This window comes from Pterocles gutturalis, unplaced genomic scaffold (assembly GCF_000699245.1).
Source record: "Pterocles gutturalis isolate BGI_N339 unplaced genomic scaffold, ASM69924v1 scaffold3422, whole genome shotgun sequence".
Classification (NCBI taxonomy): domain Eukaryota; kingdom Metazoa; phylum Chordata; class Aves; order Pterocliformes; family Pteroclidae; genus Pterocles; species Pterocles gutturalis.
Window position 1 is genome coordinate 222082 of NW_010107797.1, and position 23584 is coordinate 245665.

At 37.0% G+C, this 23584-nt stretch overlaps 1 protein-coding gene across 2 annotated transcripts in view; it reads right to left on the reverse strand.

Annotated features, from left to right (window-relative positions):
• Nucleotides 1–4239: 4239 nt before the first annotated feature.
• Nucleotides 4240–23584, reverse strand: part of CYLD (cylindromatosis (turban tumor syndrome)) — a 19402-nt gene continuing 57 nt past the window's right edge. Inside the window, exons 1-16 of one of the 2 annotated variants that reach the window (XM_010072361.1) lie at nucleotides 23130–23584; nucleotides 21804–22106; nucleotides 20802–20907; nucleotides 19637–19735; nucleotides 18433–18549; nucleotides 16420–16802; nucleotides 15496–15661; nucleotides 14535–14676; nucleotides 13872–13994; nucleotides 12511–12602; nucleotides 10699–10765; nucleotides 8637–8769; nucleotides 7900–8008; nucleotides 6731–6849; nucleotides 5882–6098; nucleotides 4240–4424 (exon numbers count right to left, since the gene is read on the reverse strand). The exon at nucleotides 23130–23584 is cut by the window's right edge and continues 57 nt beyond it. In XM_010072361.1, coding sequence (XP_010070663.1) covers nucleotides 4240–4424; nucleotides 5882–6098; nucleotides 6731–6849; nucleotides 7900–8008; nucleotides 8637–8769; nucleotides 10699–10765; nucleotides 12511–12602; nucleotides 13872–13994; nucleotides 14535–14676; nucleotides 15496–15661; nucleotides 16420–16802; nucleotides 18433–18549; nucleotides 19637–19735; nucleotides 20802–20907; nucleotides 21804–22106; nucleotides 23130–23584 — 2816 coding nt within the window. Of the gene's footprint in view, nucleotides 4425–5881; nucleotides 6099–6730; nucleotides 6850–7899; nucleotides 8009–8636; nucleotides 8770–10698; nucleotides 10766–12510; nucleotides 12603–13871; nucleotides 13995–14534; nucleotides 14677–15495; nucleotides 15662–16419; nucleotides 16803–18432; nucleotides 18550–19636; nucleotides 19766–20801; nucleotides 20908–21803; nucleotides 22107–23129 lie in introns of both variants that reach the window. The other variant, XM_010072360.1, reaches the window with a different exon arrangement.

The following is a 23584-nucleotide window of genomic DNA, read 5'->3' on the forward strand; positions in this document are numbered from 1 at the left end:
GAGGGCAACCTGATACAATAGTTTGTTTCCCTAACTCATTCTTGGAGACAGCCTTTGTAAGTTTAAGAGACTATCTGTGCACAAAAAATGGGATGTTTATTTAGCAAAACATTAAGAACGGAGAAAACATGCTTTGTTACAGTGGTGAAAACACATCAAGCTTTCAAGCTGTTGTTTTTTTTTTACACCAACCCAGTTCTGAAACCATAAAATTCCAGTTTGCAGCATATTGTGCCTTAATATTGTATTAAACAGGCTATCGTTAGGGAGCGTGGTGACCAGATTCATCTGTTCAGTGGAGTAAAAAGTGCACAAGAAAAATAAGTGCATTGAAATGAACCATTGATGGTTACGAGTAATTCCCGTTACATGCAGTACTTGCTTAAAAGGGAGATTTCACAGGCTGTTCAGTAAAACACAGTACTACATTGTTTTTCAAGCGCACAGAATCAGTATCACAGATATTGGAAAAACCTTTACTGAACATAGATATTTTAATTTTTTTCCCCTGTATCTCCCACACCCAAAGACAAGCATTCTGACATAGCTTACTGCGGGCCTGGGGTTTCTTCGCTTGCATGGGTTTGTTTTTGTAATGTGTAAGGCATCACCTTTGACTAGTACCTTTTCTCTTTACCCTCTATGTTGAAAATTAGCAAGCAAAGTTAGTGGCACAGTGATTTGTTGTTTTCTACTGATTTGAGCCCCTATTTCTAAAACTGACTAGCAGAGGGCGGTCTGATAGTTGCATAGGGGTGCAGTTTTTCTCTTTCTGATTATGGAAGTTTATGTATTACAAAAATTCTACATTTTTACAGGCTGGCAGGAACCATATTTTCTATGTGCTTTCCCACTCACAGGTTAAGGCCATTGTTAGCAATACTTAAAAGCCAGACCATGAAGCAATCATCTAAGTGCTGTTAACTTATGGGCACATTCACCATATAAAACAAGAGAGAACTGATTGGGAGGTTCCCAAATGCATTAAACACATCAAAGATGGGTGCTTAGTCACTGGAATCTTTGGGCATTACATTTAACAGCAGCAGATGCTTTAAAATACAGGCGGTTTCTACAAAATAGCTTATTCAATTCCCCTACCATATATGCTGAAGGCTAAAAACAGTTTCTTACCCTTGTATACAAGTTATTTTACAATCTTCCTTTCACAGTGAAACCACTTTTCTGTCTGTATACTCCTTTCTGAGACAGGAAATAAAAATTGGGGTTAGTTTCTGTAACACTTAATTTACATTGCCAGATTATCTTCAATCCAATGCAATACCCCGTAAAGCAATACTTCTTTGGATTAAAAGAAGATGATTCAATTGTCAAAACCAACACTTTTTTAATGCTGTAGAAGACATCTCTGCCCTCTTAACTGATAAGTAATAAACTAACCATGTAATCACATACTGTTTGCAAAACTATTTACTGTTTTGGAATAATATAAGGTAGTACGAAATGCAGGCTGCAAAGTACTGTCTGCATTTCTAAACACACTATTTGTCACCAAGAAGCGTGCACAATAACGCATGGAAACTCCCTCAGGTTTTTCTGTACATGCTCTACACGTACTACAGTAAGAGCTCACACTTCTTTTCCATTTCCAAAGGCCAGAAGATTGGAGGCAAGAAGCCAAGCAGTTCATTTACACCCATCTGTTTTGTTTCACTTCTGCTAATTGAATATGCATCCTGGAAAAAAAGGGATTCTTCAGTATTCGCAGTGATGAAAAAACAGTGGCTATTTTGCTACAAGATTATTAATCCAGAAAACTTGAAAATGGTTTCCGAGTCTCTCCTCTGGCCCAAGGAGTTCTGCTGCTGTTCTCCAAGTTCAGGCAGGAAAAGGTAAGGTAACTGTGATTTAGGTATTATGTGAAGGGGAGAGGATGGAGATAGGTGACACAAGTGGAAGACATATGAATGTTAATGCATTGGGAAAACTACAAAAGAAATCCAGGGACAGGGAAAAGAAAGAATCCAGACATTCAGACTGGTCACATTGGTGCACAGGTTTGTGCTTGTTCTTTTATAAAGCCTTTATGTTTGCTCCTAGTTCAGAAGGGGGAACTGCTTCCAACTGCTTTCAGGTTGAGAGTCACGATGGGGCTAGAGGAATGACACCATCAAACAAGTTACCAGATGTTGTAGAGGGAAAGTTGAGAGAGTCTCTGGTATTGACCTTTTTTTTTTTTTTTTGCAAGCTTGCTCTTGGCTTTGCTTTGCAAACAGCTTTATTAAAAATGTAACTACAGGTACGTGGAAGGTGTGGCCAGACTTCCTCTTCAAAATGCAGCCAAGGGTGGGTTATCATATCTTCTGTTCAGATTATGTAAGTGTTCTCCAGCCCATTTTAATAAATACAAGCAGTCTTCTTACCTTCTATTGCCTGCAAGATGCTTCTATGGCATCTTCATTGACACATCTGAGCATCTGCAGCAGCTGTCCCAGAGCAGGCGCATATGCAGCCAAGGAAGAGCCAATGGACAGTAACCCATCCCTTGCCAGCTGGGTATAGAACCCATCACCTAAAGCCTAAAGTTTTCAGGGGACAGGGAGTTCAAGGGCACGTAGTAGAACTGAAACTAAGGAAACAAGTTATTTTTGAGAGCTCATAGTAGTACTGAGAGTTAAAAAGTTAGAGCACACTTCATGCAGTGGCTAATGGAATAGATCCAACTCTCTCAGCACCCCTTGCTTTAGGCAGATCAGTCCTTCAAGCACAGTTTTCAAGTCTCTCTCTAGTACTGTTCTGTTGTAGAGTGTCCCACAGAAAGTTTTTAGGTTTTCCAATAACAACAAACCACATTTTCTACAATATGGGATCAGTCTCCCTTGTCTTTAAAACAGTGCCTTTTTCCAAAGTGGCTTTTCTTCTGTTATAGTTTGTGACCTTTCCTTCTATAGACTTGATCCACAAAAGGAAGTTTTCCATATAAAACATCTTAGAGTTGAAAATGTACAGCTTGTATATATGCAATTTGTACAACCAGATTTTACTGTATATGTACAGTTGCATTTTTGCTAGTCCGCGTAGACAGAAGTAGCTAAAAAGCAACTAAACCAACAGTATTTCATTGCAAACAGGAACTAACACACTTCAAAGTATAATATTTTACATCAGCACAGGTTTTGCAGCTTTTCAAGTTAGTTTTCATTAGGTACTCGGTATACAGTAAAACTCTGATCTACTCTGATTTATAGTTTCGTCTTTCCAGGCAGAGATTTTTAATATTCATTAGTAATCCTGAAATGAAGAGTCAGATGTATAACATATTCCTAGGTAGTAGCTTAATGTACTGTAGAAAAGTCAGTTTTGTTTTACCAAGGACTAGAATCCACTTCAGTAACATTCCCTGAGGTAATCCACTATTTTACTGTTTTGTCCTCAAATCATTTGTATATAGTTGCTGCTCTGTTCCAGACTGTTTTGTGTCTTTAAAAATAGACACTTAGAAAAAGACATCTGTTATCTTTCATGGATAATTTTATATTTCAGCAACTATGCTTCCCCTTAACACCCTCTTCTCCTCCTCTTTTTCACCCTCCAAAAATCACAAGTCAACAGCAATCTGTGTGCTAGATTTTCCCAAGATAGGAATTCAGATCTTTAAATTAACATTGATTTTTGAAGATGCAAATGTGCAAACTGAAAATAATGTGGCAGACAGATAACAGACCAGAATTAATATGCAATAGTCAGTCTAAAATTTATCTTACTGAAACTGAAGTTACTCCCTCTTCAAGAGAGAGAATCCACGGTGCTAAAAAGATCAAGGATGGGGAGAAGTGGTGGGTGCGGAAGGTAGAGAAACACAAGAGAATCATCATCCTGAGTCCACAGAAATGTACTGAGCAAGAACACTGTATCTTTACGTTCTCAGTGGACTAAGGGGGTTTCTCCTGACATTAATTCCACCTTTAACATTTCAAAAAAGCCTGTGTATTATCAATGCACTTAAAGCTTTAAGTCTCAGTAACTTCACTTAGACTTTGTTTATAAAACAAACACACACAAGCACACTTCCCAGAGTGCAATATGCTTAAATACTTCAATTACAGAACTCCACATACAGTTTTTGGAACAGCAACCCTTTTGCTCTCAGAGTCAACTTCTTTCTTGTCAGTGCATCCATTGCCAGCAACGGTAGCATTAAAACTAATAAAAAAAAATGCAGGAAATGCAACAGTAGATAACTCTACACTGTTTCTTCAGTTTTCCAGAGGACATCGTTCATTTGTATAAACTCATTGTTGGACTTTGATACATGCACATGTAAGCATCACAAAGTAGTCTTCGTGCACAGCCTTGAATTTTTCTGGAATCCAGTGAGTGTAGTTCTTCTAGAGACATCTTCAGGTATTCACCAACTTCTGGACATGGGGTAACTTGTGGAATGTTGAAGCCATTCTGGCCTCCTTTTAACCATAAGGAAAGAAAGAAAAAGAGATTAGGATGGTATCTACATATATTTACTCTTTATAATGTACTTTAATTATGACAACATCACCAGTTCTTGAAAACACCTTCTAAAAAAACCTAACGATGCTGGTCTGGACTACTGAAGGGTAAACTTATATGAAAAATGTGTTCAAGAAAAATTGCAATTGGTATCAGAATATCTTGGTGTTACTAACAAACACACAGCCACACAAACACCACACAAAACCCCCACCAGAGTGAGAACTTTGGGGTTTTGTTAACACTAAAATTCCGTAGGACTTCAGGAGAGTGACCTGAATACTTACTCCACCTCAAATGCTACTAAATTTGATAACAACATGACAACTGGTAACAGTTGATGACTTTCTAAACTATGAGTGCCTGTACCCGACTTGCAAAACTAAGGCAGAGTTTGCTCCTGGACATTTTCTATGTAAAACCAAGCAAATTCAAACAACAGAAGTATGGACATCCATGACACTGTCCCTCAGCTCACATTTTTAGCTTATAGCACCAGCTGAAGGAAAATATTTGTGATGCAAAAACCCAAGATCAGCAGGAGACACATCCAGTAAGTATCTCACATGATCAACATTCCTGAAATAACTGGTTCTTTACAGATTTCAGTTGGACACATTTCAAGCACTTTGAAACAAAGCTTGATTGCCTCCTGGTTGTTACAAGAAAGACTTTAATCTTGTAGCAGTTTCATTTTCAACAGGATGCAAGATTCTTATCCCCCTGCCCCCCAAATCACACTGTAACAGAGGGGTTCAAAGTTTCTCTATGCAAAGAACTGTCACTATGAGTCTGATATTTGCATCTATTACTGTTTTTCTCGGGCACCAGAACTGAACAGAGTCCTTATTTAAACACTATCTAATGCAGCTGTATCTAAGAGAACACTTGTTTTACTGACATTTGTATTATTACAGGATAACAGTTTTCCACTGATAACTCTAAAGAGATTAAAAGAGCAGCATAATGTTGTAATGTGCGACTATTTCTTTTATTCTAAAGACACCTACACTAAGTCATTTAAGCAAAAGCAATAAAAATATTTGCATACCATCTGATAATTGTCTACTTAAATATAGGCTGAAAAAACACATTCCTGCAGTTATTTAAAAGGAATTCTCTCTGCCAAACTTGAGCAGTATAAAAAAAAAATTGTACAAGGAGTCCTGCTAGAAAACTTCTGAAGTTACTTCTATACCATCTACTTACTACAGCATCCAATCTAGTTGAAATTCAGGTTATGCAAATCAGTGGCTGCTATGAAATCTATGCGTTGAGGTAAGTGTCCCAGCATCAAGTGCTTCAAGTTAAATGATATTAATATGCCCAAAGCATTAAGAAATGGGCAGTGAAAGTTAAAATAGCAATACATGTAAAAAAATTAAGAGAAAGTACAGATAAATAAAACATCTACCATCCCGGTCTGCCATGCTGTCAAAGAAAAGCCAGGCGGAGTCATCCCTCCCGTATTTCACAAAAGCTACATAGTGGCTTGTTTCTATGCAGAGAACAGCAAACAACTCCATCTTCTGGTACGGGATGCAGCCATGTCGCCAATCCCAGTCTGGCAGATCTTTAGGTAGTGACAATGGATTGAATTTATGAGACTGTCTCTTGGGATGAAGATGAACCTACAATTGAAGTGATATTTCAGAAGAGAAAAAACACCCCATAAGATTATTTGTTTCAGTGGCAGACAAAGCTAAAAAGAACATTACTGCTGAACAGAAGATTAATGGCATTAAGGAAGGAACTGCAATAACAGTAGCAGACTAAACCTTTCTTCTGTTTTTCCCCACCAGTGTAGTTTAATATTTCCCAGAGAATTCAAATCTAAGGTTAGAAGAGAGGTCAGATGTCATGCAACAATTTTCTACTATGCTCAGACTTGAAAACAAGCTGTGACTATGACAGCTTCATGCAAGTTACCAAACAGCTCTCAAACAGTTCTATGTCATTAATTTATCAATTCAAACAAGGTAGCACGTATGTAAAATTAGGATTTAAAGCAGGTAACAGGAAACAGATTCCAAGCTGTCTACAATTACTACTTCTCCGCTGTATTCAGTCCTGGATTTGGCAGTTGCCATGTTTTTAGTATGAAACTGTTTGATGAGTACATTGCAGGGTCACACGGAGTTCCCGGTTTGTCAATGTCACCCACACTTGGTGGGTGCAGTTACACTCCTGTCTCACTCTTGTGCCTTTTTGTCAATTATTACCATATACCGCTTGGGTTAGAATAACAAAGATAACAACTTACCTGCGTATTGCAGGTTTTGCAGAACTGTTTGATTTTCCCAGCAGATATATCAGTGTCTTCATAACATTCTCTGCACTCATACATAGCAAGCCCTCCGCATATACGGCACTGCCTGGGAGCTGCATTTTTAACAAAGATATTAGTTTCCAATTTGGGGAGCTTTTTTTGATTTTTTTCAGAGGAGGGGTATGGAAAGGAGGAAGGGTTACTACTTTAAATGGAGAAAAATACATTAAAAAAGCTAAAACCAGAAATGTACTACTGCATTTAACTTCTTCCCTTTGACATAATGTGGAATAAGAGGAAAAGGTTTAGAATGGTAAGTTGCAAAACAGAAGATGATAAAAATTAAGTTTTATCAACTGCATAAGCAAGTAAAAACAGGTTCTTAAATCGAGTTAGTTCTCTATCATATTGGTACAGCTACTTTAGGCCCTATGTCTGTCAACACCAGAAAAAAAAAATAGCATAAGTTGATGGCCATGACAGTCAAAGAAAAGGCCATGACAATTTCAGAGATTATTTTCTAATAAATTTTAGCAGCTTTATTAGTTCTTATCTCAAATTTAAGACTGGCTGTCATTTCTTAGGTAATGCAATGAAAAATTCAGTGGATGGCAAATATCAGAAATTTAGGTCACAAAAAAAGTGATAGATTTACAGTTGAAAAAATGCACCATCACTTCATGCTGCAGGTCTACATTCTCATCTCAGGTTGTCGTCTTCTAGTTTGATCAACAACAAAATGCTTAGAAACAAGCAGCACAAACTGATGAGGAGTAGTGAAACATAGTCAACATTGTACATACTCGTTAACCAATCTCAGTGCTACAGTTAGCTTTTAGTATTTCCTACCTGCAATGTTAATGAATTGTTTTGCTGCTAATAACTCAACTTTAACAACACTGTCTTGAAATAAGAAGTTGTACAGATACTCAAGAATTAAATAAATATAATCAAGATTCTTCTGAGTTATAGCTTTTGATATGAAAAAAAAGCATTCTAGCCCGTAAGCTTTCCTTTCTCCTCAGCCTGAGTATCTCACACTACCTTCTTAAATATTTAATAAAAACAAAAAAAACCAACAGAACTACCAGGACTACTTACTTTCACTGTTAGTCACTCTCAACAACTCTCTTTTATTACACAATGCAGTACTGTATACTTACTATCTTCAAGTAAGTCTGTTATATTTAATTCCAAGGATGGAAAAATTTTATTGAACATTTTGAAGTCTTTTCCAAACCGAGGCATCTGGATAATCAGGCAAGAGGGTGCCTAGGTAAAATGTCAGAATATCATGTCAAGAGCTTGAAATAGGTAATTATCTAAATTTAGAGACATATTTCTAATGCTGTAAATATATTCATATTATTTAAACTTACAGCCCAGTGACTTCAAAATTAAAAATATGGCAAGCAAACCAAAATTAAGTCTTTGAGAGAAAGTACAGCTACAAAAAAAAAACAGGAAGTGGCATCTAAATCATTGTCAAAATGTCTTAAGTCCCAGTCATGCTCAAATAGGATATTAAATATTGGACTACACTGCCCCATTCTGGGGGGGGTGAGGGGGAAAAGAAAAATCTTCCCTTTGTAAAGCTTTTTACAAAACAGAGGTATCTCAAAATACTAGTTCTTAAGATAACTTACTGGCAGTAACTAAAAAGTTTTCTTTTAGCAATTCTTTACCTAAATTACTTTGGTCTGTTCAGCCAAAGGATACACATCATTAGGTCAACCTTAAAACATTGCTGTAATGTAGGCAACCTGTCTCACTGACCTAGTACTCCCATTTCCAACATGTCCGCATTTTGTTTTCTCACCAAATCCTACTTTTGTCGCATTACTGAATGGGGAAATATCTAGGTATCATCACTTCCAACAAAGCAACAGCTGTCACCAACCTCTGCAAACTTCAAGTTGCTGTTGATGAATGACCACTCTAGTAACTGCTGAATTGTTGGGACTCCAACTTTCTCATTTTTGTCCATAAAAATTTGATAGAAGTAGCAGTCTTGTACTTTCTGACCTGCTGATCTAAAAACAGATTTAAAAAATATATTCTGAAGCTCTACTGTAACCATGACTGTATTTTATTAGGAAAATACCATCTACCAGAAAACAGTTTACACAAAATCTTCTCTGCATTGAAATATATTGCACTTTACCAAAAAACCCCACCAAACACCCAGCAACAACAACAAAATGCCTGAGAAGACAGGCAAGTATGAAGTGTGGACTGATTTTAGAAAAAACTTGTTTCAGAGCCCGTTTTAAAACATATGCCTATGCATTACTGAACTAACAACTGAGAAACACTTCCTAAGCATATGCATGGAAAACTCCAACACACTAAAGCAGCTTTGATTGGGAAGACAGGTAAGAGTTTCTGTAATAAAACACCAAAAGGAACAACAGTAATTCTCTCCAGTGTCATATTCCCAAGAAGGAATTTAAGAAAAAAAATGGGCTTAATAACACAGATTAAGATTAAGCTACCAATTTAAGTAAATTTTGAGGTCAGATGTTTCAAAACAAAGTCACAATTAAGTACTGATGTTTTCAGGTCATATTTCTGTTACATAAACGTCAATCTGATGTATTTGGGAAGAGAGCTTCAGATGAGTAATTCAACCTAGTCTGGAAAAACATACGAAAGGATATAGAAGACTGGGCTCACATTGAAGAAATTGATTTTGCTATCATGAAAAAAAAGCATATAGGAGTAACTGGCCTCCAACAGCAAAAGAAAAAAGTTAGGCAGGAGCTGTTTCACCCCTGCGTCAAAGTTCCTGGGATGAAATTCCTGGAGAATTTAATCAAATTTGCTATAAACGGTAACCTCCTCCCATCCCAGCCAGCATTTAAGACAACATATTCTAAAAAGCAACTCAGGTGTTGAGAGTACTGTAAGAGTATGACGCTTGAAGTTATTAATTTTAAGCCTTCTTTCTAAGAAAGGAGACTTCTGGATTACTCTTAGAGAGTTAAGGTATGTGCACAAAGCACACCAACTTCAGTGCTAAAAGCTGAATGGTGGAACGAAGTTCTGTTCTCTGTATGGCGCAGAGATGACAAAAACCTTGAAGGCCAAGCTTTACAGAAGAGAGACTCAAGACACGTGGAAGACAGGGCAGAAATTTACAAGTGGAAGAAGAGGCATCTTCCCTTGCTTTTACTTCTTTCAGCTGTGATTTCTGCCCCAGCAGCACACCTATTAACTACCAAAAACTAGAAATACATTCGCACATGAAGATCTATTATTCTAATAATAAATACTATTGTTATAATCATAGTATTGTACCTCAGCTGTTTCACCGGAATAATACATTAGCCACAGGGGTTTCTCAGCAAGTTGTATTTCACAGAATTGAAGAGAGGCACTAACAACAAATGTGAGGGTCTTAAGATGGCAAGCTATTCTCTGAACACTTTTCTGTATAGACCCAACACATGCTTGAAGTTACCAGTTGTTGTATTTTGGGTTTTTTTTAACCTAACAGTATATTACAAATACAGACCTTTGTCTAGGCAGAAGCAGGAACACAGTAACAAATTCAGGATAGGCCTTGATCTCTCACCCCTTCAAACATTTTCAAAACAGACCTACAGACCTGCCACAGCAGATCGCCTCAGTCTACTCAAATGGCATCTACACGGTGAAGTACAGCACACTGCACACAGCTGCTCCAGTTACGGTGTCCCAGCTCCCGTAACTCTGCACAGCCCAACAGATAGCGGGCACTTACACACCTCACACACCACTAAACCAGCATATAAACTAGTACAATTCCTGCAACGAGTAAAGGACTGAAAATGTCAATATAACTTTTATATTGAATCTTATTAGAAACGTGAATCACAAGTGAAAGTGCTCTCTGAGCTATCCCAATTTGAAAGGCAGCAGATACCCTCTCCTCAGCAGCCTCTACAAATAGATGAGTTCAACAAAGAAAAAAGATTCACCTTATTTTCAACAGTGGCTCAACTCTTAGAATATGGTGAAATAAAATATTCAAAAATTCTTCTGGGTCTGGGGGGGAAGGAAAAAAAGAGTCTTGTTAGCATGCAAAACCAGATAAGTTAAAGACTGATTTTATGTGAAAGTTTTCAGCATTTTACTAGGAAAAAAATAAATGTTCATTTTTACAGTTTTATTAACACAGTAAGATTATGACAAAGTATGGACATCTTCATGATGCAAACCTCTATTTACTCTTTTGGTGTCAAATGGCCCTACACAGGCTCAACAGGGTAACAGAGCTTTCCAGTAAAGATCAAAAAGATGCTCTGTATTTCCGAGGGATCATTTGGTGCCACACAATTTTTTCAGGAGAAATAAAAGCTTTCAAAAGAAAACAGTGAAACTGCAGAGAGGCAGGGAGGAGTAACACTTACATAAAAACCACACAGTACAAAGTTCATCTAAACTCTAATCAAGAATGCAGCCAACACTAGCTTCCCAGAGGTCTATTCTCACCCAACACCAAGAGTTTTCTGGCATATTTCTCTTCCTGCCACTAACTGCAACAAATACTTTCTTTGTAAATGCTAAATGCTGAAAACCAGTAGCATTCTCCCAAACAAAAATGAAACATCTACGTAATTAATCATTATATGCAGCAGAAGATCAAAAGGTTGGGAATTTATTTTTCTAATACAATTTACACATTTTATTTCTTACAATACTACATAACCATTGTGACAATGAAGTGTTGTAGTAGACAGATTATTCCTCAGGGACCAAAGCAACATTTTGAAAGAGGACAAAGACCCCAGCCTTATCACAGTCATCACTTCTGAGGAAGAACCTTAGATCTCCCCCAGCTGGTAGAATGGAGTTACATGGGCACAGGAAGGCAAGAAAAGTGTCATAGTTTGACCCTGGCTGGCAGCGAAACACCACGCAGCCGTTCGCTCACCTTCCCCCTCCCAGGAATGGGGGAGAGAATTAAAGGGGTGAAGGGAAAAGAGACTTGAGATAAGAACAATAACTAAACTACAACAATATTGAAAATAATTATAATAGTAATATATACAAATGAGTGATACACAGTGATACTGCTCACCACTCAATGACCAAGGCTCAGCCTGTTCCCGGCTAATGGTCCCAGAGCAGGGAGAGTCCCAAAACCACACTCCCTGAATGGAGATAAGAGCCCAAGTGTCCAAGAGACCAAAACAACTCAGAGAGAGGCAACCCAGAGGGAGAAAACCCAGACCAAGAGAGAACTTCTTCACCAACCCTCATCTATTTACTGGGCATGATGTGCATGACATGGAATAGACCATTGGCCAGTTCAGGTCTCAATCCTCAACCTAAGGTCAAATCTTGGGCTAGTAATTGGGGCTGTGCTCCCTCCCAGCTTCTCCAGTCCCTGCGGACACGGGCACAGCAGAGAAGCTGACAAGTCCTTGACTGTCCTGCATCAACTATAAACGTCAGTATGTGATCAGTGTTCTCCTCAGCACAACTCCAAAACACAGCCTCACACTAGCTACTCTGAAGAAAGTTAACTCTGTCCCAACTGAAACCAGGACAAAAAGAAAGAGACTTTTACAGCAGAAACTGTTAACCTAGGGTTCCTTACAGAGCTGAGGAAGCAGGAAAGACCTTTTTAACCACCCAATAGTCACTCAAGTCTCTGGTAGATATATAACTGCTACAGAGAAATATTTGTATGTTTTGTTCAGGTATAATTACATAGCAAGGTATTTCAGTTCCTTCATATTATGATTCTTGCAAAATCTCAAAGAAAGGAAAACCTCCCCAGTTACCTTTTTCCTCTGAAGTGAATCCTGATGCAGCCTCAACTTTTTCAAGTATTTTCCTCAGTTTCATTATTTTTGTAGCACATACATATCCATATCTAAGATAAATGGGTTTAATAAGCTATTAGCTAGTTTGTGATCAGAGAAGCAGAAAAAAAAAACCCTCTTAAATGCTGAAATACAGGCTCTCAAATCCTTCTCTAACTGTATACAGGATTTCTTCAAAACTATGTATTGACTCCTCATATTCAATCTTCCAGTTTTTTTAATGCACTATAAATTTAGTGCAGTGCTCAATGTTCTTGCATAACCTTTAAGAGCTCTTTTTAAGTATTTAAGTTAGTGGGAAAACTGTTTTCTGATTTGTCAGCCAATTTTGTTTTCATTCTAATTTGCACCGCTTAATACCTCATTTTCAGAATGTCACATAACAGCAACACTATGGGAGTTGTTAATAAAAAAAATTCAATATTTGAGAAGAAGATACAGAACTGTATTGCTGACCTAAGCAGCTGAAGTTTTGAACATTCAATGCTTTCCTCTAAAACTTTGCAAAAAGTGCAAAGGAAGTTTTAAGCATGGTGGAAAGGTAGAAGTAAGGCTTTCAGTCTTCTCAGACACTTGAGATTTCTGCTGCTTGGTGTGTATCCTATTACCTAGACCACAGAACCTGGAACACACCTGGCAAAGTACACACACCCTTACAAGAACAAGGGTTCAGATGCCATGATTTAATTCCAGGAATCAAAAGAAAAACTTTGGGATAAACTGTTCAGTGACAGCTCACAGAATTCCAGAACTGTATTATTTGCATGTTTTTTTTTTTTTTAAATTAAGCTAAAGACAAATTGCTTTTCATGCAAATTTTTACCATATTTCGTTTGTTCACTGTGCCTAAGAAATTACAAAGCTTAAGTTCTTTTATTAAAAGCATTCTGACCACTTGCAGACTCCATGTAAAAATTACTAATTCCACCAAATTGTGAAACTCCACATGATATAACCCAAATACTTTTCTTGTCAAGAACAGCAGCATTAAAATCATACAAATATGAATGCTGTGAACAAACATAACTCATTTATCAATGCTTTTGTATTCATACCTATACAAATTTGAAAATAGCTTTACACTGACTACATTTCCAAATAGAGACTAGTGAAAATATTTTATCAACAAATAATTAATAACTATTTCCAGTTTGCACTGATTAAACGTACCACAAACAAGTAAAAATACTCAAAATAAATTGAACAGACTGGCAGAAGCAGCTAGCCACGCTTTTCAGGTTTGCAATAGGGATGCATACACAGCAGGATCTCATATAAAATTTATATTAGACCAGAGACCAGTTAATGACTTTACTTACATTCTCAGAGGATTCACAATCTCTGTCCGCAACAGCTCTTGAGTCTCACTATAGTACTCTACATCATTCTTTTCTTTAGGTCTGAGTAATACAGTGTCCAAAACAGAGCTAAAAGAAAACAGGCTACAAAGAAAAAAAGGAAAGGGATGTTGTTTTGATTCTGGAAGATACAACCACTCAGATGCCTGAGCAACATAAGACAAACCAAGCAAAGCCACAGGAAGGATTAAAGAACTAAACAAACTCAGAAAGAGGTAATTATGGACAGAGGACAACACAGCTGTACTAAATAGTAGCAGTCCACTTTAATCCAGTATCCTTTCTGCAGCAGAGTACAAAACCAGCTGCCAAAGGAGGATTCTTCCCCCCCTCCACCTCCCAGCCTGTGCACTCTTTCATCCTTCAATCATTTACAGTACAGGTACTCAGTCAAAAAGAGTACCGATACATAAGGGCCCGTACAATTTGCACATGACTAGCACTTCACGTTACCCAGCAAATGCTGCAGAACTTGTTCAAATTGAAAGAGCACAGTAATGTGTCAAAGGTTGCAGTGCATGACTTTGTAAGCTGCACAGTAATACAGACAGACAGCCATTACAACAAAGATCATGTGTTCTGCATTTCTAGCATGGGATGCCGCTATACAAATTATGAACTTACCAGAATAAGGTGGAGTCTAAGTAACAGGAGTTGTAATGACCCTGGATACCTTTCTTCTTTCCAATCATTGTCTCTAAACCTTCTTTTTCCATTTTTGGAGGAGTGTTTTCTTCTACCACTTCACTTAAGTAACCTCCAAAGGCTGAAATTTTTTTTTTCAAAAGACACTTTAAAGCCTCAAATTTTATTCCCCTTGAGATCTTCCTATTAATGTATTATAGCTAAGTTACTGCCTTAGTGTAAGCATTCCTTCTCTGGACTAGAAGAGCATATTATTATAGCTGAGACTCGCTGTCTTCCAGAGAGTGAACAAGGCCTTACATTCCACTGACAATGCACCTTAGAGTGCTTCAGAAAGCCTGCAGCACTGAATTAATTGTATCCAGTAAGAATGAACTTCTCATTTTAAATGCCCTGTTCACACTATGTTAAAAGTATCATAAACTTTTTTCTTTGCTATTGTTCCAAGCAATACAACATGACCCAAGAAATCTAAAATATCCGAAGTTAGAAACAAAAATAAATTTTTCACAAGCTTCCACCATAAAAATACATGCTTTTCTATGTTAATATTTAGAAAAAAATAATTTGACATTATTGAAAAATAACTGTCTATTTCTGATAGTGCAAGCATGAATGGCTGAAGTTGCAAATACCATTTTCAGCGATTGCTTTACAATCTCTAAAGTAAAAAAAAAAATGTACAGTGTAACAAAAAATCCCTTAATTTTATAAAATTTCTTTAAATATATGAACATTTTCTTGTTCTAAAGCATAAAAAAGTAATCCATAGAAGCATTATGTTCTGTACAGACTGATGTTCTATTCATTAATCTCATTTAAGTAATATCAGTACAGATTTGCAAGTGTTCAAAACAAAAAACATATTACAGGAATACATGAAACCAAAACCCAGGTGAGTTCCCAGATGGTAAATAAGTAACAAGCAGAAACTCAGTACCTAGAGAGTTGCAGCGTTCAATCTGGTTGGAAACTGGCTGTAGCGAGGCAAACCTGGAATCTGGCCTGCAGCTTTTGAGTTTAACAAAAAGAGCTTTCTTTGGAGCACAAGTGAAGTATCGAGTTCCTTTAAATGTTCCATCCGTACAACCTGCACATTCATCCTCCTGAAAATTGAAGTGAGAATTCACTATTTTTCTTATTTCTAGAATTCTGCAGTTAGAGATTGGATAACATAGCTACCCCTAAGTCACCCTTCAGGTACCCTGAACCTTGATATACAGTGTTCCTGCATTTTCGTATAAAAAGCTTCAGCTGAGGTGTTCTTTAACTGAAGCATCTTCAACGAAACTCATGAAGCACATGGCTGTCATGACCATCACTACTGTCGATACCAAAACCAGTATTATGATTCTGACAGTCATAACTCTGATGCTGCCTGTTTGCTGGTATGCAAAAAAACAACCAAACAAAAATTTAGTATTCAGTAAAGACTCTTAGAGCCAGGGCATTTTATGTCAATCTGCATTTCAAAAGAACCTTTAAATATAGTTGGGTTTTGTTGTTTTTTTTTCTTCAATTAAAATCTCCATAACATAAGCAAAGGGCACTCCTTTAAAGTAAGTGACCAGTCCTACAAATTCCATTACCTGTTGTGACACAAAGACACCTCAGAGCCTATTAACAGAGCACAGTCCAGGGCAGCCACAAAAGTCAGAGTTCATGTTAAGAATTTAGTTATGTCATAAGGAGATCATACGGCAACTTGTTTGGACAAATTCTTCCAGACTGACTGCTTTTGCAAAGTATACAAGCACCAACTCTCAGGGAAGAAAAAAAAACCAAAAACCCCACACAACACACAACCACACAAACCACTAGTAACATGTAATTAATAGTAATATGAATGACAATTTATATTTACCAGTTCCAGTCCAGCTAACACTTCATTTACTCCAGGGGGCTGTCCGATCCAGCGGATCACTCCATAGAAAGGAGGATTTTCTTTAACTTCAGCCAAGGAACCTGCTTCAAGACCATGTGAGTTCTCGACTGGGCCTGCTGTTGATGGACTCTCCTGGTTAGCCACAGTATTTACATCACCAATGACTGACTGAACAGATAAAGAGAGAGGACTATGTCCAATAGTAGTACCATTAGTACTTGACGTTTTTGTCAAGCTAAAAGGGAGGGAGTGAAATCTGTTTTCTGTAGAAACAGAGTTTGTTAAAGGTTGCTGCAGTGGTGGTGAAGAATGCCCAAATCCAGGAGATGAATCGGTAAGTGATTTTGCAGGGTCTTCAGCAACTGTTAAAATCAAAACCAAAATGTTAGTAAATATTGGGGATTCTTCCCCCCCTATCTTATTAAAGGAAAGACTTAGCTATCAAACCAGTGAAATCTATCTGCAACTACATCTGATTGAATGGGTGTCCTATGTAGGAAGCACTAACAGCTGGGGACACATAGGAAGATGTTTGCCACTTGGTAACCCTGAAGAGACAGAAGAGGCTGAGGAGACACTGCTGTAGCCCCACCATTTTTACCAAAACCAATAGAAACGAATAGCACAGAGAAAAGAAATGTCAGCCAGAAACAACAGGAAGGTTTAGATGGAAAACTTTTTTTTTATCCCCACATCAAATCTTTCTGAGAATACAAGTTAACAGCCCCAAGGATCATGACTGTAATAGGCAAAACTAGGAAGAAGTCATTGGTCAGTGTGATTGAGAAAAGGGTTTTGGTTCAAAGCTTACAGAGAGATCACTAATTACTTGCAGACATGATGTGCAAATGGAAAAGTGTTTACTCCGCTGGCTCTGTCACAGTATACTTTGATTCTAACACAAGGAACCTATCACTGTCTATAAAGAATAAAGGATTTAAATAAGTCATGACTAATGCAGTGCTTGATAAATGAGATCACAAGTAGATGTAACAGCACAAGTGTTCTGTATCTTCGCTCATGTCTCTACATGGTCGCTAATACGCAATTGGTATTCATACAGCAAAAGCCTCCCCTTCATCACCTCTTCTCCCCATGCTGTTTTATTAACTGAAGTTAATATCCAAAAACTTAAAAAAAAATTTTAATCCTTTACTTCCATAGTCCTTTTGAGATAAGATATTTACCTTGGGTTTTTAAAATATTATAATAAACTAATTTTTAAACAGAGTTCCAAGCTGTTGGAACAACATCTGTTAGGCAATCAGGAACAATTTTAACTTCTTTTATGGTTCATGGAATTCAGGGGCTACTAGGTTTCCACTGTAAATTAACATTATTAGCTTAGTGTTTACCCCTTCAGTCACTTAGCCAGCTAGGCACACTTCAGAAAAGCTAACAAGAAAAAAAAAAGAAAAATTAGATCTGGAAGCAAATCAAGATATACTGATCCTTTGGGTACATTCTTGTAAGAATTCAGAGAGATGTTACACAAATAACTTTTTAAAACACTGAAAAAACTTCCATGCTTAGTCAGATTAACCCCCCCCGCCATACTTCCACAATGATTAGCTGGCATGGCAGAATATTACAGTTCCCTTAGATCTGTAACATTAGCTACAAAAAGACAGGCAAAATAAAATTACTCTGTATACTTGGCTACAAGGAATATCTTAATATCTTCCTTCCAAGCCTCAGCTTTTATTTTGCATGCAAGACATACGCATTCCCATAGAGCTGCACATATGTTGCCAAGAACGGAATCTCCTACATGCAGAATAAAACAACAGGTCTGTCAATTAAGACAGAGTATATCTTCATGGGAGTTCCAAGATGCTTTTTATTATATAGTATGTCTTCCGCTAAGCCAACATACTCCAACTGTTTTAAATTTAAAATCATACTTGTTTTATTTGAAGAACATCAATACTCTCTAGTTTTGTTTTTTAAATAAAGCATATGCCTACATGAAAGACTATCATCTCTCATTACCTTCATCAATATACCATGGGGGCTTTGTTTTCGTTTGAGGCTGAGAGTCAACTGAGGAGCCATTTAATGTGTAGAAGACTTCAGATCTGTTTCTATTTCCAGGTTCAGAGGTAGATCCTGGAAAACAACATGTTTTACTGAAGAGATTAATTTCTCTATACAAAAGGCTAGCTACACTCTTATTTCATAAAATAAATTTGTTACTATACTTTCAAGATGATATAACTGCCTCTCCACAAAGCAAACTCTCCCATCAAAGCTACCACAGTTCTAAGCCTGCAACAAGGTAGCAATATCCCAAACCAAATTAATCCTCCAAACTGAAATTTCAAGACACCAACCTGAAAAAAAGGCAGAAAATACACCTCAAGTGCTAATTTTTTGTTACTGTAAATTATGGATAAAAGAAAGCATTTGGGAGACAGTGTACAGCAGGTATTTTGTCTTTGTTTTTAAAGAAAAAAAACTCAGAGTAGGCAAATAAATTACAGATCCAATTCCACACAGCTGTAACTTGCATACAACCACAGTTACTTCTGTGAAGACCATCTATGCCAGCATTCAACACCCGGTAGAATGAAAGCTTACAGAACATACTGTCATTAGTGTTCTACAACCCAAAATAGCCACTAGTAAACTGAAAAGACACTGAGCTTTGATTTCTGCCTTCCAAAAAAAAAAAAAAATTCCCTTCCAGATTTATTTTCCCTGGGAGGATTTTCAGAGCTGGCCAAAACCAGAGTCGTAAGTAGTTTATATTTTGGGAAATTCAATTTTGGCTTTGAATCACAGCAAAATTTACATATTCACTATTAAGTAGATCTGGTCCTGAACTAAGAATTTGGAAGTTTCTAGTCCCACAGAAGGAAGACAACCACAAACTATAGTTATTAAAAAATAAAAAAAACCCCCAAACACACCATACTTTCAGAAAAACAGAATGCAGTCCTTACCTGGTTATACTAGACAACTAGGCAATATGCTCTTGAATTTTTGCTAAACCTCAAACTGTTTTTCATGAAAGTGAAGGTATTTTGAACAGTCTTAAACTACCATCTTTATTACGAGTAAATAAATTCATACCAATATTCTACTTCAGAGAAATTTAGCTTAATATGTAACTGAAATAATAAATTAAGTGACAGAAAATGCAAGGCAACATAAATTTATAATCTTACATAGGTAAATTACTTCCCATATTTACCTGTAGCCTTTGGCTTACTGTGATTGAACAAGCTTTTGTCACTACCACCTCTTGAGGTATAGGCAAGCTTGGGAGGTCTCCTGTCCTGTGACACAGTCTCTAAGAGATGGTATATGAAGAGAATATTAGCTTCCCTTTTCTATGCTTTTACTATATCACAGAGAAGTTCAAGATGAAATGTAACTGAACCAAGGTTTAGCATCATAAGTTTTACAACTGAGTAGAGCAAAACCCTGTTTGGCACATAATCAACATTTTATGTATATACAGTTTGCTACTATCACATCAGCAATTACTTTACTCTGAAGTCTACCATTAATTCTTGGACATGTCAAATAGATTGACTTCATGTTCTTCAATGTATGTGCATGCTTCCATTACAGGAAACAGATCCATGAAATTCTAACTTGTTTTCCACCAACACATCTAGAACAAATGCTCTCTTCCCAAAATATGGAGAAGTCCCCATGAATTCTCCCGAGAAAGGCGAATTCATGCAAAAGCATGCATCTCAGCTAAACCAACAAGCAGGAGGTGAATGTAAAAACATTTAGCTCAATTGAAGAGAGAGGGCAATGGTTACAGACTAATGCTGTACAAGACCGCACACTCATTAGCACCTGCCTTCAGACAGAGCACAAATGTTCTACATGAAACTTCTTTCCTTCTTCAGAAAAGGAATCGGGAGACTACAGTGGTTACAAGTGAACACCATTCAGTGAATTACTGTGGATAGTGAATTTTTCCACAATCTTGCTATGAATTTTCAGGTATTTACTCACAGAATGCATAAGTAATACCATCAATACATTTTAAGCACAGAAGGAACAGCTTTCTGATCCAAGTTACTTAAACTCCTGGAATAAATTGAACAACATGCAAGAAAAACATTCCCGTTACAGACACTCACACATTCATGAATCCTTTACAACTGCATAATATTGCAAATACTACATAATTTGACATTGTTTTATTCATATTAAACCTTGTCTATTAGTGAGATTGTAACCAAAAGGATGAGGAAAGTGAAAAGTATAACACAGAAGGTTAAAGTAATTCAGGTGAATTTAGGCTATTAATTCCATAGTATTGTTTTAATCATATAACTGTGCCTAGATTGAGATGTTATCAAAGTCTGCCTTCTGGTTAAGAAAGCAGAGCATACCTGGTATAACATCATTGATAGGCAAAAGAAGTGTACTTTCAACACTTGCAAAACTGCACAGCTGTATTCCATTGTATCTTCCATCCCAGTTTCCAATAGGATTATCCTAAAAATAGAAAAACATGTTACATTTATCCCAAGAGAAGATTTACTTCGCACAGAATACACACATATGTCTTTAGGAACATTATGGTAAAAAGTAGGAAAATGAAAGGTTCGACAACATCTACTTTTTCCTGTAACAAGCTTTGTACTGAGAACATTCAAACATTACTGTCTTTAAAGACAAATGCAAACTTAAGAACTGTTGAGAAACATTTCCTATTTTAACAAGCATTTCTCTACTAAAATTAATCATTTATAAACAACTTCACTGCACCATTCCAGTGCATTGTTAGGCACCAACTTCTGCAATCAAGAAAATGGAAGCACCTGATCTACAAAAGCAAACACAAAACACCCTTTAACTACGAAAAACTTGAAAGTTGGTAATTTTAGAATATTCAAGTTGCTATAAATAATTTTTAATTACAAGCTTCACATTTTCTTGAATGATCAACTTTTGTACTTGAAATTTGTATTTTTAAGGCAGAACAAAGTCAAACAAACCAAAATTACATTTTAAAAAGCTTTTAAAAATAGCTAGTAAAGAAAAAGGCATCCAGCCTACTTTTTTAAAAGGCAGAACAAAGCCAGTCTCACAAGACAAACACTCAACTGTTATCTGAAGACTGACATCTAACATTGCAAGTAGCTCAGTGGAGGCTCCTCAGAGTAACCAGGGTATTTCTCCTGAACTGCTTAGCAGCAAATAGGATACCATTTACCTGATGCCAAAAAACAATTACCACCAAGGGGCATCTTTGAACAGAAGTGTTTATTTCCCATTTTAGGTCAGCCTCCGCTGAAGTAGCTTGTGGATAACGTCTCTTCATTTATATTGCATGTCATTTACTCGCTAACACACATGCAAAAATTATTAAAGTCAGATTATTTTCTTACCATGTCCACTCCAACAACGTATCCTAAACTTTCGTTTCCTGGTAAGACATCACAGAATATAACTGTCCCATACTCTATACTCTCTCCTATCTTCAGAGAAACCCTGGAGTTGATCTCCAGAGGAGGAAGTTCTACCTGCATTGCGTCAACTGGAGCTGCATAGTCACTTTCCAGTTCATTATCATCATCTTCCACCAGCTCCAGTTTGTCCAAAGCAACAAAAACCCCACAATCCTCATCGCATCTGAAAAGCTGCTTGCCTTGGTACTGTCCATCAGTAAAGCCCTGACCACGACCTTCTTCCTAAGTGTCGGAGGAGGAAGAAGAGAAGGAAAAAAATAAAAAAAGAATAAAAACAGCAGTGTATTTTGTACAAAATCAGACTACTACAAAAGCAATAACAGAATCCAGTATTTTGGAGAAATCTCAGTCAGAATTTAACAGATGAATTATCATTATATTGGGAGAATTCTATTGCTGGAATTTGTGGCAAATATACACACTGTATATCTTAGGGAAATAAATGGTAAAATGTCATTAGATCAGAAAGTAACTGCAGGCAGAAGCCTTTTTACTCAGAAAAGCATGTTTTCTTTGCTTCCATCATCAAATTTTCGCCATATCAAGACAAGACTACTTCATACTAGGCATAACGATAAGCATTCAAAAATTTTACTTAGATGCCAAATAGAGAGCTGTTTTTCAGAAGCACTTGAGCTTAATATTCCCTGAGGTTATTAGTGGGAATCACAAAGAATTTGGGAAAAATTTAAAGAGGACTTTGAAAAACATACTTCTGATGCAAAAGTGGCTCTCTCATGAATTTAATCCTTCAAAAGCTTATGGTTGACATTAATTTTTCAGAAATAGCTCATTAGGAGCACACAGCAGCAACATTCACTATCCTAGTTCCCATTTGACTTTTAGGGCTCTACAAAACCAGCAGCCCTAAAAACCAGCCTGTGTTTGTGGATTGTATCCCGGCACTGCTGCCACATGCAGGGAAAAACAACATACTGAGTCAGATATTTGCCACAATGGGGATGTAATTAAGTAATTAAATTTTTCTAGGCTAGAAGAATCAGTATGTTCGTCTTTTTCCCAGCCCATTAACCTCATCAAGCTTCACTTAACATGTAGAATACAAGGCTAACGTGATATGGTGTGTTCATAGGTATTTAATAGCAATATTCATGAAAAGTTACAGAACTTTTAGGGGTAATAATGCCTCTAGAGGGAAAAAAAATTATGTCTGCCTCTTTAAATTAAAGCTTTTTAGCTCATCTTGTAAATATGTATGATGCTCCCCCTTAGCAAGAAACTTACCAGCAACTCTACTCCAAAATATATCCCTGTTAGGGACCTTTCTTGCAGTAAGGGTCCTCTGAAGCGTACAACTCCAGGAAATTTATCATCTCCTGATCTCAGCTGTACTCTAACAGGTGAGCCAATATCTATTTGGATGCCTTTAGTTAACCTGCTTTTGCTTTTAAACATACTGTATCTTTCCTCACAGCTAGTAATGGCCAAAAGCAACTCAGCTAGTTTTTCATTTATTTCTATAACATCCTTCTCATCCACAAACAGGATTGCATGAGGTTGTTCCAGAATCTTTAATCCAATCTGCAGTTTCTTGCCTTTACAAGGAATATTTCTTGAGTGTCCCACAGAAGAACGGTCTTGAAAAAACTGCCCAATGCTACCTTTGGGCACTTTCAAGAGCTTTTGAGTCTGCTTGTCTATGACACTGCATTCTTGGAGAAGCAAGTAAAAGATCCGCT